This window comes from Urocampus carinirostris, chromosome 4 (genome assembly GCF_059441175.1).
Source record: "Urocampus carinirostris isolate Australia breed hairy pipefish chromosome 4, RoL_Ucar_1.0, whole genome shotgun sequence".
Lineage (NCBI taxonomy): Eukaryota > Metazoa > Chordata > Actinopteri > Syngnathiformes > Syngnathidae > Urocampus > Urocampus carinirostris.
In genome coordinates this window covers 16,080,761-16,096,096 of record NC_142352.1, presented here as the reverse complement: position 1 = coordinate 16,096,096, position 15,336 = coordinate 16,080,761, and the positions used below count along the sequence as shown (strand labels likewise).

At 36.4% G+C, this 15,336-nt stretch overlaps 1 protein-coding gene across 4 annotated transcripts in view; it reads left to right on the top strand.

The window, feature by feature from the left end:
* Positions 1-15,336, top strand: part of diaph3 (diaphanous-related formin 3) — a 137,528-nt gene that overhangs the window by 44,816 nt on the left and 77,376 nt on the right. For all 4 annotated transcript variants that reach the window (XM_088333763.1, XM_088333762.1, XM_088333761.1 and 1 more), the window contains 2 exons: positions 7,984-8,223; positions 13,808-13,937. In XM_088333763.1, the coding sequence (XP_088189889.1) occupies positions 7,984-8,223; positions 13,808-13,937 (370 nt within the window). The remainder of the gene's footprint in view (positions 1-7,983; positions 8,224-13,807; positions 13,938-15,336) is intronic.

Sequence of the window (15,336 nt, the reverse complement as noted above, 5' to 3'; positions counted from 1 at the left end):
ACGTCGGGTTTGGTCTTAAAATGTTAATCATCGAGTCGGGCCAGTTGGTCTTCTCTCTCGCCGGTTTTTTATTTAGAATTTTTTATTTTATTCATTTTTTTCCGTTCGTGTAGGATCTTCACAGCATTCGCGTACTTTTACTCAAGTAACCAATCAGATTAGGAACATGCTTACCAAACTATCAGTTTAACTCACAATCACTAAATCAAAATACATTTTCCTCCCCGGTGTCAAGTACTGGTCAAAAATGTTGACTCTGGCGGCAAATAAAAGCTTCTGGTTTATTTTCTCGTTTATCAAATCAAGTTAATCGGGCGGGTTCGGGTTATATACCCGCGACTCGAGCCATGTCGGGCTAAATTTTTTAGGCCTGATCTTAGCTCTAAGCCAGAGTGACTGAAAAATAAATGTATACACATTATTTATACCTGATCAAAATATTTCAAACCTGGGTCTTACATTTCTTGTGAAACAATATTTTTACCCAAGTTATTCATTCTCTTTTTAATTCTAAATCGTAATTATTCCCTAAATTGACCCCTTTAACACAAACACACATTTGCTTTATTATAATCCCCATTCATTTAAATAATTATATATTAATTGATATATAACACTTAATGTGAAATATTACAATTTTATTGAAAATACAAAGACACAATTTCTTCAAATGCTATGTCAGTGGTACATTATCCTTTCTTTCGTAATTATTTTTTTTCTTAAATATAAAAACGCACTTCTGGACACATTTTCCCATTCAGAGCTTTAACACTGAGTTTCTTTGAGGCCTTACGTGACACCTTGACTAACTCCTTAATTTATGCACTTTTAAAAGCAACACCGACATCTCATTTTTTCTCGCATCAGCTTATTAAAGCCGATTTTCCAACACTGCTCGCCATGAAATTTGCATGAGGTGTGAATAACACTTTTTCAATGTGTCATGAGTCCTGCCACTAGAACAGTTACTTAAAAGCTGAACAAGAACCTTGTCATTTTTAACCTATCAATGGGGACAATTAAAAAAAAATAAAGATAATAATAGGAGAATGCAGTAGACTCATGCGATACGACATTGATTTGTTCTGAGGTGGGAGATGGTAATGTGAAATTGCTGTATAGCGGGGGATATAAACTTGTGGTAATTGGCTCTAAACCGGTACACCGGACACAAGAAAAAAAACACCCCAAAAAACAAAAAAGCATATGCTAAGTACTATTTATGTGTAATATAGCTGAATATGATTATATAACATTTTAAATGTATATGCAAAAATCACGTTTCATCGACCTTGTGACTTGACTCGCTGGTCGAGTGGAGTAGCGGGTGGATGCATAAGGAAGGACGCGACAAATTAATTTGAAATAGATTTTAAAACTTGCCCTTCGGCATCGCTTCTCGTTTTAAAATACCCTTTCTTTAATCACTTTCATATTCTCAATAGTAGTTCCGGTCGTTGGGCGGTTACAGACACACAACTTGGCGAGAGTAACAATTTTGCGTGGCTTCTTCGTATTTCTTGATAATCATAAGCTTCATTTCTATTGTCATGTTTTTGTGTCTCCCTTTAGCAACACTGCGAGCCTTGGGACTATTTGTGAATACATAACATTAAAAAACACATTTCTTTCTGTGTTTATCGTGGTTTTTCCTCTCTTTAGTATCACTGCAAGCCTAAGGTCCATTAGAAAATACTTTTTTTTTTTTAAAAACAACTCCTTTTCCATCGTTAGCATGTTTTTACTTCTCCCCTTAGCATTACTGAAGACCTTGGGACGAATAGTTTTTAAATAGATTACAAAATGTTTCCATAGTTATGTTTTTACCTCTCCCTTCACTATTATTACATGCATTAATATCCAGAGAATAAATACAGTACAAAAAGAGTTCATTTAGTCCGTAGGTATCATGTTTTTGCTTTTCCCTTTAGCATAACTGCAGAAATCGGAACCAATAGCAAATTATTACAGTACAAGAAACACAGTTTTTAATGAAACACGAGTTTTTGAACTGAAGAAAGTGAATAAAATATTGGGTGGTAGTTATTCCATAGTGTAATGTGAAAATGTTTTAAGGCAGGGAAGCCGTATCCTGGGGATCTACTATATTCTGGTTGTCAACGATTTTGAATGAAGAACTTCCATTCTAATGTCAATTGTCAAACCTGAGTAGACCTATGCATGACAATACAATTTATTGTATGGACATTTTGGGTATATAATTAGCATTAACTCCCTCTCGTGTACATGCAGCTCATGACTGTCGGCATTTTGGATTAGTCTTTCATGCGGGATTTAAATTGATGTTGACACTTCACACGATACATTTTACGAGTTGTCAAAATATTTCCTCCCAAATGTGTCCTTATTATACAGTGCTTTATGCTTAGTATCAACATTTAGGTTATGAGAATAAACATCCAAATTAAATAGGCCATTTTTTACATAATTCCATTTACTAATTGGATAAATCTGATGCAACTTTTAAATTGTTTTCTTGACAAAGCATAACTTTTTTGGGGTTCTTTTCAAACTATTGCATTTTAGGAGTTTTGAACAATACAAAAACATTTTCTAAGGGTTAGGGTTTTAAGACGAAACACAATTTTGGGGGGGGCAACAATCTCTACTATCACATTATATTTACTATCAACATGCAGTAATCTTTTACAATTTTATTTTTCTTGGTCAGGGCAACGTTTTATAAAACTACCTCATATTTTATTCAATTTGATTTGTTTATGTTTCGGGGTTGGGCTTAGATGGATATATTTTAGACGATCTACCATCTTTTTGGTTATGTGCAAGGATGTTTTTAACAAAGCAAAACATTGAATAATCTATTATTTAACAAAACTAGATTGTTTTGGGCATAATTTTAGACAGCAGCTTATGTTCTCCCCCACTTACCGTATTTTTTTGTATATTGCACTAGTTTGAATGTTCATCATACATGAGGTTTTACGGTGTATTATCGTATTTGGGCAATGACTGACCAGTTGAAAAATATCGCTGGCCTTAATTGCAGCAGGATGCAATGGTAATCAAGCATGGGTCGCGGCGGTGAGAGTACAGAATCCTAACCAGTAGACCCGGGGTTGGCAAAACGCGGCTCAGGAGCCGCAAGCAGCTCTTTAGCGCTGCGGAGTGGATCCCTGGCAATTTTTCTAAAATGTTTAGGATTTTTTTTAAAAAAAAAATATTTTAACATGGTTTCTGTAGGAGGACAAACATGCCATACACTAATGTTTTCCAATGCTGTAAAAATGTGTAGAATACATAGTACAGTTGAACTTTTGATGTTACTACATAAACACCAGAGGGAAACCAGATCCTTAGCTGGTATCTCGCTCTCCCATCTTTCCTGTTGAAGCCCGACAGAACGAAAGCTTCGCTCCTTTTAAAGGGACGGCGTCACAATTTACTGCTACTGCTAAATCCAAAACAGAAGTCACTTTAAATGGGTAAGAGAACAATGCTGTCATAAGTACTTTCTTTAGTAATAAAGAAGTTATTTGTATTAAGTGATTTCTGTCAGTATATGTTTTGAATAACACTTGGGGATATTTTTTGTAATGTTTTGTTACTCAGGCCCAAAGATGGCTGCTTTAGTATCAAAATATTGAGAGAAGAGGGTGCTGTTGTGTTTTACCCATTCACTGACTCTTTTTGACATTTGCACAGAAATCAAATCTTAACTGCATTTATGTGATTTTATCTTCATCTTATCAAAAGGATGCTGTTTTATTTTTACAAATGCATGCTACTTTTTATTGCACTTTTTGTTGCCCAGGTAAGGGGCACGTTATGCAAATTTCATTTTGTTGGTTTTTCCACTCCTTAAAATTTTAACAAAGAAATTAAACATACTGTAATTCATTAATCCAGTATTGCAATAATGTTCAAATCGAGGCGGTATCCTACCATAGTGTTGTCACGTGGTGCAGCATTCTCCACAGGATGCGCTGCATTATTCGTTTTAATACTAGGCTAATATGGATAATAAATATACACAAAGCGCATTATAAGGATATCTAAAGCTTTTAATTTTGTGTGGCTCCGGACAATTTTTATTTATTTATTATTTTTTTTTGTTATTTTGGTCCAATATGGCTTCAAAGACAGATGACGTACGAAGAAGTAGGGCGGCAACTAACTATACATATAATTGATCAATCAGTCTTATTTTCTCGATTAATCGCTGAATCTGATGATTGAAAACACATTTTAAAATGTTTCTTGATTCAAACATCGTAGTTTTGAACCGATTAAAAAATGCACAAAACAATAGAATGTTCTATGTTATAAAACAATTTAAAAAAACAAGTGTTTGCCAAATAGCTTAACAATAAACAAAACCTATACAAATGTATTCAAATAAGTAAAGTGCAAAAAACGAGCAACATCAGAGGAAAATGCAAATACTGCATCAAAATATGGTCACAAAGCCGGACCAAAGTGCTACTAAATGTTACTTGCTGAAGCTAGAGTTGTCTTGTTACAAAAATAGATTTCAATTTGCACACTACTGGATCAAAGTGGTTCTACAAGCATGTCCCCTCAAAGCTCCAGTGTGTAATATTTGACTAAAAGATGGCGCTAGTGTCTAAAACAAACAAAAACCAGTGCCGTGTAGCAGCAAGATCCGCGACAAACATGGCGGCGACCTCTAGGTAGAGATTCGACTATAGAAGAGAAATACAAATTGGATGTTTTTAATGAAAATTAACATTGTATGAACGTACTTGTATTGTTGCCTAATATTCAAATCTATGTTTTTTTTGTTTTTTTTTTACTGAATAAAAATGTTTTTCTACCACTATGAGGGACTAAATATTATACACTGTCTCTTTAACTGCCTAATACCTTAGTGTCAAAAAAAAATTCAAAGCATTAATCACGTGCCACAAAGAATCGATGATAAAATTCGTTGCCAACGCTCTTTATAATCACTTTTAATCGTGCCCTACCAAGAAGCATTCAATCTTATCTTATTATCAGACTATTTCTACTCACAGTACCAGAAATGAATGTTAGAAAATGGAGAAAACTAAGTTGCCCTGGAACATAAGTAAATGCAAAAATGCACGACAAGAGAAACGACTCTTTGGTGCATTTGATGATAAATTGGACTTGGAAAGACATTAAATAAAAACATTATAAATTTTAGATTGGTATTGTCTTCACTGTTTACTTTGTCAATAAATTTGGATCATGACCACTCGTATTCAATGTTTGTTAATTACAATGCTTTGTTTGAGCTGAAAAAAAAAACGAAACAACATTTTACATCAGTTTGTGTTCAAAAAATTAAGGGTAAGCGAATAAATACGGCATTTCTTTTATTCATCTCCCTTTTAAAAGAACTTATACACCTCCATATTGTGTTACCCACAGTTGTCATTTATCATCATTTCACTCGATGGAACACAAAACTGCCCAGTCATTTATTGATAAAGGACATGTGAAAGCAGAATCCCCTCTGCTCGCATCCGCAATCAGCTTTGTGTCCAGGTCTTTGGGCCCCATACAATATTTTCCAATTTGCTATAATTGCGTGAGAGTGGTAATCCAAGGCAGCCCGTTGTATATTCCGTTCACCTGCCCTTCATGGACACAAACTCCGTAATTAACTTAACAGTCTCGGGTCCCAAATCGAATCTGTGCCAGCCTCCATTATGCCTGCCTAGCAACACTTTCCTGCTTGTTTTGTGAAGGGGGGCGTTTATATTTTACTTGCATCATGCTTTCTGTTCTGCATTGTGATTGAAAAGAGTCTCTCAGCTTTTTATCTTCCCATGTGTCAATAACGTTGCAGTTTAATATATACAGCAGACCCCCAGGATACGACATAGATCCATTCTGAGGTGCAAATTGCGAAGTAAAATTGCTCTATAGAATTTTTTTTTTAATACGCATGGGAGGAACACCATCTGTTATTCTCATTCATATTAACTTTTCAATATTGGAATTATTAATATTCAGAAATCCATGATTTAACTGTTGGCATGCAAGAACGGCTTTAATTACTTTTATACCTAGTATGCAATAATGGCCATACTAACGTACTGTAAGGCCAATATTGCAGACAATATCATTTTCAAATCCTTTAATTTGTTGTTAATGTTTCTTCAAAGTTAATCTAAAATTGTTAGGGCCATTATTGCATGAGAACTGTAAAGAGTAAGACCACTAACGCACAGAAAAAATGTACCAGTAATTGTTTGCCAGTTAGCGATTGTTCTGACAAATTCATTATGTGGTATTAAGACAAATTTACTGGTGATTTACAAAAATAAATAAGACAAATTAATTGCATTTATTTTTTTGAAAATGTAGTGGTTTTTTACCATTTTCCCAAACCAGTTACTGTCTTGTCAGTAATGCCGTTTTCGCATGATGTGCGTTCCAAACCCTGGATGCACAGGGTAAAAACATTACAAAACAAAGTATAAACAGTAGTAATACTGATACATGTGTATAGGATTAAATTAAATAAATAAATTCACATGTTAAACAAAACATTAAATTGGGTTTACCGTTGGTGTGATGTACAGCAGACTTGCTGGTTGAGTGAAGTAGTGGGTGGATGCAGAGGTAGGAGTAGGTAATAAAATAACGTTTATTTTGAAACGTCCATGAGAGAAGGATTGTCCTGGTTTTGGGAGATTGCCCTGCTTCAACTCTCCCTCATTTTTTATAATAGTGATCGTCGTTGATTGGTTGTAGCCAGGCAACTTAATGATGTAATAATTATTATGCCTTCTATATTTCTTGCTAATCTGAAAGTTCCTCTCCATGGTTGTTTTTGCTTCTCCCTTTAGCATCACTGCAATCCTTGTGATCCATGGGGAATGCATACAATGCAGGAAATACACTATTGTATCGTGGAATCACAAATCTTAACGAAGCACACTACATTACGAACAGAAAAAACAGGAAGACAATGTAGGAAGAAGTTCATTCAATAGCACATCTGTATTTTCATGATTCTCTGACGCACACTAACAGCAGACCAGCATATTGTAGGCTTTTGACTAATAGCAGAGGCATCTTAGAAATGTAGGACCAACACAGGGTTTGTATTATTATTCTAGAGGGAACAATAATATGCAAAATAATTTGTTTTTGACATTGTATGGTGAACATGCCGTAAAGAGTGGCTTAAAAAACTTTTTACATTTTATCTCGCACTGTACCGTAAAAATGTAACGTTATAAAACTTTTCCATGTTTAGCATTTTGCTTCTCCCTTTAGCTTCACTAGAAGTCTTTGCACCAATATGGATTACATTCTACACAAAAAAAAATACTGCATCACTGACCTGCAAATCTTAACTATGCACACAATATTCTAAATTGAATGAAGGGAAAGGCAGATTGTTCAGCCAATAGCAAATCTGCATTTTGGATTTTGCCATGACGTAAACTAACAGCAGACAAGACGATTACATAACGTAGACCAATAACAGTCACTGTAGCAAACAGGGTTGGGTAGGGTCACTTTAACTGGATTACTTTCAATTAATTTTGGATTACTCCAATACCAAATATGCTAATAAGAGACAAAAGAAACTAAATATGAATAAAATTATGACTCACAACACGTGGTAAGCTTTCTCTCCTGGCTTTCATCTCCGTCAAAACTAACATGAAATGTGACAGAAACACAATGAAAATAAATCCAAACAGCTTGCCAACATCATTTTTGCCGTTCCATGGATTCCGTTACTCCCCAAGCCTGCACAAAATTTAGTAATTTTATTCATATTTAGTTTATTTTGTCTTTTATTAGCATATTTGGTATTGGAGTAATCCAAAAGTAATTGAAAGTAATCAAGTTAAAGTGACCCTACCGAACCCTGGTAGCAAATGGCATTTTGAAGAATGTTTATATTTCTTACAAATGGACGCCAGAACACAAATTAGCCCTGAGGCATAGTTTTTGCCCCACTCATTATCTTTTTCATGTGTCTTTTCCCAGATGAGCACAGTCAAGCGACTCCGCCCACGACTCAACCATATCCTTTTCCGACTGCAGTTTGATGAACAGGTAAACAACTTGCGTCCTGACATCATGGCTGTGAACGCCGCCTGCGACGAACTTAAGACCAGCAAATCCTTCGGGCGCCTGCTGGAAATCGTTTTGTTGCTGGGCAATTACCTGAACGCAGGCTCCCGAAATGCCCAGTCCTTTGGTTTTGACCTCAGTTCCCTCTGCAAGGTGAGTGTTGACCATTTCGGCAAAAATATGTTTAAATGAAGCGATGCGTAATTAAAATGGCAGCGCATTGTCATTTTTAATTCATTCCTATCTTATTAATTATTCACTGAAACAAGGGGTCGGGGCCTATGACCTATGACACTTTTCATAAGTACATCTGGCTCGGAGATCAAATTTAACCCATGCAAATCTTCTTTGTGTCGTCCCGATTTTAGAATGTAAGAAACTGTGTTTAGTTCATTCAAAGCCCAAAACGCTCAGCTACAATTAACAGTAAGTGTTTAACCAACAGACCTTGTTTTGAGTGTATGTCTTTAAGGAATCCGCTCATTAAACAATGTATGTTCACTGTTGAAAAGCTTTTTGTTGAAAACCCACAGAACGGACTGTAAACACCCAGGGAAATTTGAATGGATGAGCAATAGGGGTGGATGATTACTGCACGCACTCCCGTCTCGCCTAGTACCATCTGCGCCAAAGACTAACACATCTGTGTCCTTGTCGTTTGCAATATTTTAAGACATTTTTACAAAATAATTTTGCTTGAACTTTGTTTTGAAAATATTATTTACAACAAAACTGTGGTCAAAATGAGCCTCAACACTCTTTAGTAACTGTGGGAGGGAGATGCATTTTATGTGACTTGACTTTATCCTGATGTTAGACACAGCAACAAACAGTAACACAGTTAAAAAAATAAAATGCGCCAAAGTATCTTATGTCTGGAGAGGAAGTTTGGCGGTTTTGTTAAATTTTGTCCTCAAATATATGGTGTAGCTCTTTCGTAAGAATATTTAAAATATTTTGCTTCCATTGTTCTTGGTCAAAAGGTTACCGGCCCTAGCACTTGGTAGGTCTTCTGTGCTCCTCAAGTCTGAAGCTTAAGGTTTAATTCCATTTGTTCCTCTTTCATCTACCCACCTTGTCTTTTTTACCTTGTATTTCATTGGGGAGGGCGAGGGAAAGCTCACTCTAAGAATTCTGAACGCACTTCCTGCTTACCATGTCATCTCTTTGTAGTGCGTTTGTTGTGAAATAACAACGATTGCTCACATTTTTGGTAACATTAGAAATGGTTACTATAATAAACTGTAGAGTCTTATTTGGGGAAAAACAAAAATTGTGTGCCGCCAGACGAGTACACTGCACTTTACGCTTGTTATTAATCGTCGTCTTCACAGCGAGCGCATTTCTTGCTCCTCTGCTTTTCTTCCACGGTGGCCTCCGAAGAAATTTGCATTTTATAACACAACATAAACACATATTTGATTCATTCCCTACAACAATAGTGTCCAGCTGGTCGGTAATGCTAAGAGTTCATGGCTCGGGAGAAGCTAGGGTTCTCCCAAGCTGGTTTGTGTCCCTTGCGCTTCCCCTTTACCCAACGCGGATGATTCGGACATTCTTAACTTTGTCATGAACGTGTGCTGCTTTAGATAGGGATAAAATGGAGGGGAAGTGCAAGTAATAAGATTCAGCCTTCTTCCCACACAACTAAGTGAACATAGTTCAACATTTCAAAAAAGCTTCGTTACATCGAAAGCTGTTTAAAAGTAAAAATCATATTATTAAAGAGGTATGAAAGTGTCTCTCATAAAACAAATGATACATTTGATCATAGAACCGTAGATTTAACACATGTATTTTTCAAAATGAAATAAAAATAGCCAAGGTTGTTCCCCTTATCTACCCAAAAAGTGGATTACCCAACCCGTATCTCTACTCCCGGGGTTCTTTAATTTATTAAAAAAAAACGAGATTAGAAAAAGTTTTAGATACATCATTCAACTGCCACTGATTAATAGACCTAATAATACAAATGGGAAGTTGGCTTTTTTTTTCAACTCTTTCCTCCCCCCAAAAAATTAGAAAAGAGTAAAAGATAGACAAGAAGGGGAGACAAAGGAAAAGAAAAGCAATCACGCAGATAAACATACTGTTAGGCACAGAACAATGTTTATATTTTTTCTTTTTCTTTTCTTACTCAAGAGAAGTGAAAAAAGGGGGGAAAATAAAATCAATTGAGAAAATCATATAGTGTCAAATTTAAGATTTTTGCTGGTTAAAATGTACTAGCCATCCTCTTTCGAAGGTTGAAACTATAATATGCATGAACTGAGGTCATTCTATACTTGATCAACCTCATCTAACCGGAACATGGGCTATCTTTGCTCCTGGTGACAAAGACTCGCCAAACGGTGGGACATTGTGCATAAGATGAAGACAGAACATTGTTTTTCCGCATGATGGTGAAGATGACAGAGAGCACAGTGTAATAATTACGTAGGAGACTCATCCATCTTCAGCAGCACAACAACCAAAGCAGCCATTCGTCACTGCCAAAAATGTTGCCCTGTTAAACTCGTGCTTTCAATATTCCGTTTCGATAAATAGCATTTATTGCATGTGTCGACTTGATAAATTAGCCGAACAATGGTACGATCAACTCTTTTTTTTTTTTTGAAACACACAGGATTCAGTACACATTTTTAAAGCTGAGGTCAAGATAGGAGTGTATATAAAAAGCAGAGAACATTGCTGTTTCGATAATTTGATTTCATGCTATTCATTTCAAGGTAAACTTTGCAGAAAACAGATCGTTGGGATGGTCAACGGTGATGGATTTGTGGATACGTTGAATGTGTTCTCAGATAATGTACCCTTTGATAACGTTCTATGCATTCAGCGTCTTTCTTTATGTACTTCTTGCATGCAAAAGTGAAAAGTGATTAGTGTTCTGTATTATTTCTCATCCGAACATTGGAAGGTTATGTTACTACCAGAAGTTCAATTTTGGTTTCTTCTGACCACACTCTTTTGGATTATCCATAGGCCCTCAATATCCAGGTGAAGCTCTTTGGTTGATTTTGGAGTACAGATATCCCTCTGTTCTTGCAGTTATGGGGCCTAGAATCACCCACAGAAAGTTAAAATCTGCAGAGTAGTGTCATACCTACTTAAAACCCTACAAAAGCTTTTAACTTCACTTGAGATGACGTCAGGGTATATGACTGTAAAAAACTAAACAAAAAACAGTTATAGATTTACAAATAACACACAACACATGGTTGCAGTTGGATGAATAGTTTTATTATTATTAAAACATTCACAATAAAATGTGAAGGCTTCTCCTCTTAGTGTAAGAAAGTCACATCTCCGCGACGATCAAAATAACACTGTCGCGAATGTGCTGCTTTATTCCTGGACCCTGGCTATTTCAGCTGAAAATGAAAATCTCCATTCTGATCCCTGAATTAATGAATTCATTTTCAATGTAACGAGCCGCTAAAAGCTAGCGGTCGCTATTCTTTTCAGTTTGTTTTAAAAGGCAGCGCCTGCCTGTTGTTTGACTGACAGCATACACCTGCCTATCACAGTCGGGCACACACAGTCACACTTACCGAACACAGAGAGACCTCCCTAATCTAGCCTTGCTGTCTGACAGAAAAAAAAATCACGATACAATGATATCGATGACATAGGGAAGAATTCCAATTAAAATTTCGCGAAGGGGTGAACCAGCGATAATTGCAGCGTGAAGTAGCGATCGGTCTCTGTGTTCTTTCTCCTCCAAACACGGGAAGGTGTTTTCCCTACCACAAAGTTGTATTTCAGTTTCATCTGACTACAGGGCAGTCTCTAGCAAAGTTATAAAATATTCCCTTTTGTATCCTATTCTCAACCATCAAATGCTCTCTGTAGCAAACTTTTTAATATCCTCCTTTGGTCACTAAAACGGATAAAATTAAACCGGTAAAAACAGGGTTGGGGACTATGCGCTACAATAACAGCCGAATCATTGACACACACTGCTCACTCGATATAGAGTTTCTAGCAGTATCGTGTAGACCCTTCTATCTACCGAGAGAGCTAACTGTGGTCATTGTGCTTGCTGTTTACGTTCCACCGGATACTAACGTTAGCATAGCGCTAAGTCTCCTGCCCGCTGCTAGCAATAAACAGCAGCTTGCACCCCCCGACGGAGCTGTTACCGTCGCCGGCGACTTTAATTGGGCATGTTTAAATCCATTCAATACGTGGACTGAGCAATTGGGGAAAAAAACACTGGACCGTGTGTACAGTAAGATCAAACATCGAGTTGGATTCGCCCATCTCTGTCTGTCCCTCACCCCCTCATACACCCCCTTCCCCCTCCGGAGGAAAACAAAGCCTATACAACAAGGACAGTACAAACATCTTCTTTGTTCCTTTATCTCTTTCTTTTCCTTATCCTCACTGTAAAATGTGGAACTGGAGTGCCACGTCCAATTTCGTTGTCACAATATATCACATGTTGTAACAATGACAATAAAGGTATATTCTATTCTAAAGTGCTCTGTAGCAAACGTCTTAAATGTCCTCTTCTGGATCATAAAAGCCACTCTCTAGGAAACGTTTGGAATATCCTCCCGATAATCCAATGGTTTTCCAGCAAAATTTCGAAATTTCCTCTTCTAGATCTTTAAAGCGCTGTGTAGCAAACTTTATAAATATCCTTTTCTGAATCATCCAAGTGTTCTTTAGCAACTTTTAAAAAGCTCATCATCTTGATCAACAAAGGGCAGCAAACTTCTAAAAGATCAACATTTGAATCATGTAACTTCTGTCTAGCAAACTTTTAAAATATCTTCTTCTGAGTCTTCCTATTACCCTTCAGTATATTTCAAAAGATCCTCTCCTGGATTATCAAAGTGCTCTCAAGCAAACTTCTAAAACCATCCTCTTTTTACCATTCAAATGCTCTCTAGCAGACTTCTAAAAGATTGTTTTCTGGATCTTTCAAACGTTTTCTAGAATACAGATGCTGCCCTACTTAGGAACCCTATAGGTTCAGCACTATCGTTCATAAGTTGAATTTGTTCCTCCAGTGCTATATTTTGTATGGAATGTGTGTTTAGGGGTTATAGAAGTAAGTTTAAGGCTTGTATAAATAACCTGTGTTGTTTTGAAACTGAAAAATAAACATTTGATAAGATAATATGCTCTATAACGTTACAAAGCAGGCTGAATGATAAAGCATAGTACTGAAAAACGGCTACACATTAGGCGTTGACATTCTGTGGTCTGTGAAGCCCTTTGAGATTCCTTGTGATTAAGGGTTAGGAAATTAAACATGACTTGATTTGACTATAAAGATAAATAAAGTTAAGTTAAAATTACTTTTGGAAGAGTTAGACGACTTCCTCCTCCGTGGTGAAAAGTGGACGAATTCTGCGCTAGAAATTCAGTGGGGAGCCAAGGGGGCACCAGCCTGCAAAAGTTTGGGAGCCATTTATCTAAGTCTTCCCCAGCATACATCCAAAAGATCCTCTTTTGCTTCTCCCTGAAGGTCCCCCAATGTAGCAGGTTTTTTTTCCAGTATGTTTATGCTAATTTTGACTCTAAAGGGTGAAATCAAGGGATATTATGAAATAAAACAATATTTCCTTGTTGATGACATATTTTGGAGATCTGAAGACATGACCATTGTCGTGGTTCTTAGTTTACAAGCTGCCCAACAGATTCTCTTCACTTTCTCAATAATCACTATGCGGTATTTTGTGCTCTATTCGAATATGCTGATATTTGTTGTGCTTCTCAACAGCTGAGGGATACCAAGTCAAGTGACCAGCAGACCACGTTGCTTCATTTCCTGGCCCAACTGTGTGAAGAAGAATTTCCAGATGTGCTGACATTTATCGATGATCTTAATCACGTGGACCGAGCAAGCAGAGGTAATCATGCAATGCAAATACACACGTGACACTCGACAATCGTCCGATTTTATAGTTTATACAATCGTTTCCTAAGAGCTGTTTGCATAAAGTGCCTTCTACCTGCTCGCAATTCATGTTATTCATGACTTTCGATTAATCCTCTTCAGCAAATAGATCCGCCCTCCCACTGCTTTTCTGTACCACTTATTCCAAGTGTGATCGTGGGTGTTCTAGCTGCTGACTTAAGGCGATGGACACCTTGGACTGGTTTCTCAGACACTCATTAAAAAGAAAAATTGTGTTCTTTTTCACACAGATCTACCATTTGCGGATCCTTGCATTTAAAAAAAAAAAAAAAAGTTGTAAAGCCCCAGAGAGTAAAATAAGGCGACCCTTGGAGGCGTAAAAATTCTTCAACCAATTAAATTAAACATTTTTGAATCGATTGTTAAACAAAAGCAAATGCACTAGCTTGTAAATATGATTTTTGTTTAAAATACTCATAAATTTTTACAATTGTAATTAGTTTACACAGCTTTAGATGTCCTTTGAAGCAGCTAACATATTTGGTAACTTTACCTATTTTTCACACCCGCCATTGAAAATATTCTTTTTTTTTTTTTTTTTTTTTTACTTTTTATATTTCTAAATACTTGTTTATACTGTTGATATTCTAGCTGTTATTCATTATTCACTGTCTTACTGTTGTAACAAAATAAATGTCCCCATTGTGGAACGATTAAAGGACTATCTTATCTTATTACACAATGTCACTTATATAAAACAGAATCTAATTATTTGAACTGCACCAACACGAGTTGTCAGGCATTATTGTTAATCAATGCGCTGTATGTTTGTACTCATGCAGAATTCAGCGAGGTTGATTCAATTATTTGTTAATAGAAACGATAGCAGAATATTCCATCAGCAAAAAAAACCTCATTACGATCTCAACAGGAAAGAAAGCCCTCGTCTGGGAAAGCCGCGTTAAACTTTTCACCTCAAAATTAATTTGAGTGAAGCAGATATGCAGTCAATAAACTTCCCAATAAAAAAGAAAACAAAAGCCACTAAGGTTATAAAAGGATCAGAGAGTAGTTTCTTACTTTAAGAAGAGGAATGTGTTGTTTGAGGTTTTTGTGTATTATCATTATGTTAAGTGTGCGTGTGCGGCAACTTTCTTTTAAGCCGGTCATGCCTGCCACTCTTGAAAAGTCGCATAAAATAACGTATGACTTAAATTACCGCGATTATACAGCACTTGACAAATAATTTACAACCTCTTTATTTTTTAAGTTGCAACACATTTACATTCATCCGGATAATGTGATAAGTGAGACAGGAAGCCCACAAATGCAACCAAACATATATGTTGATATACTAAACACAACCCCTGGCAAAAAGTATGAAATCATCT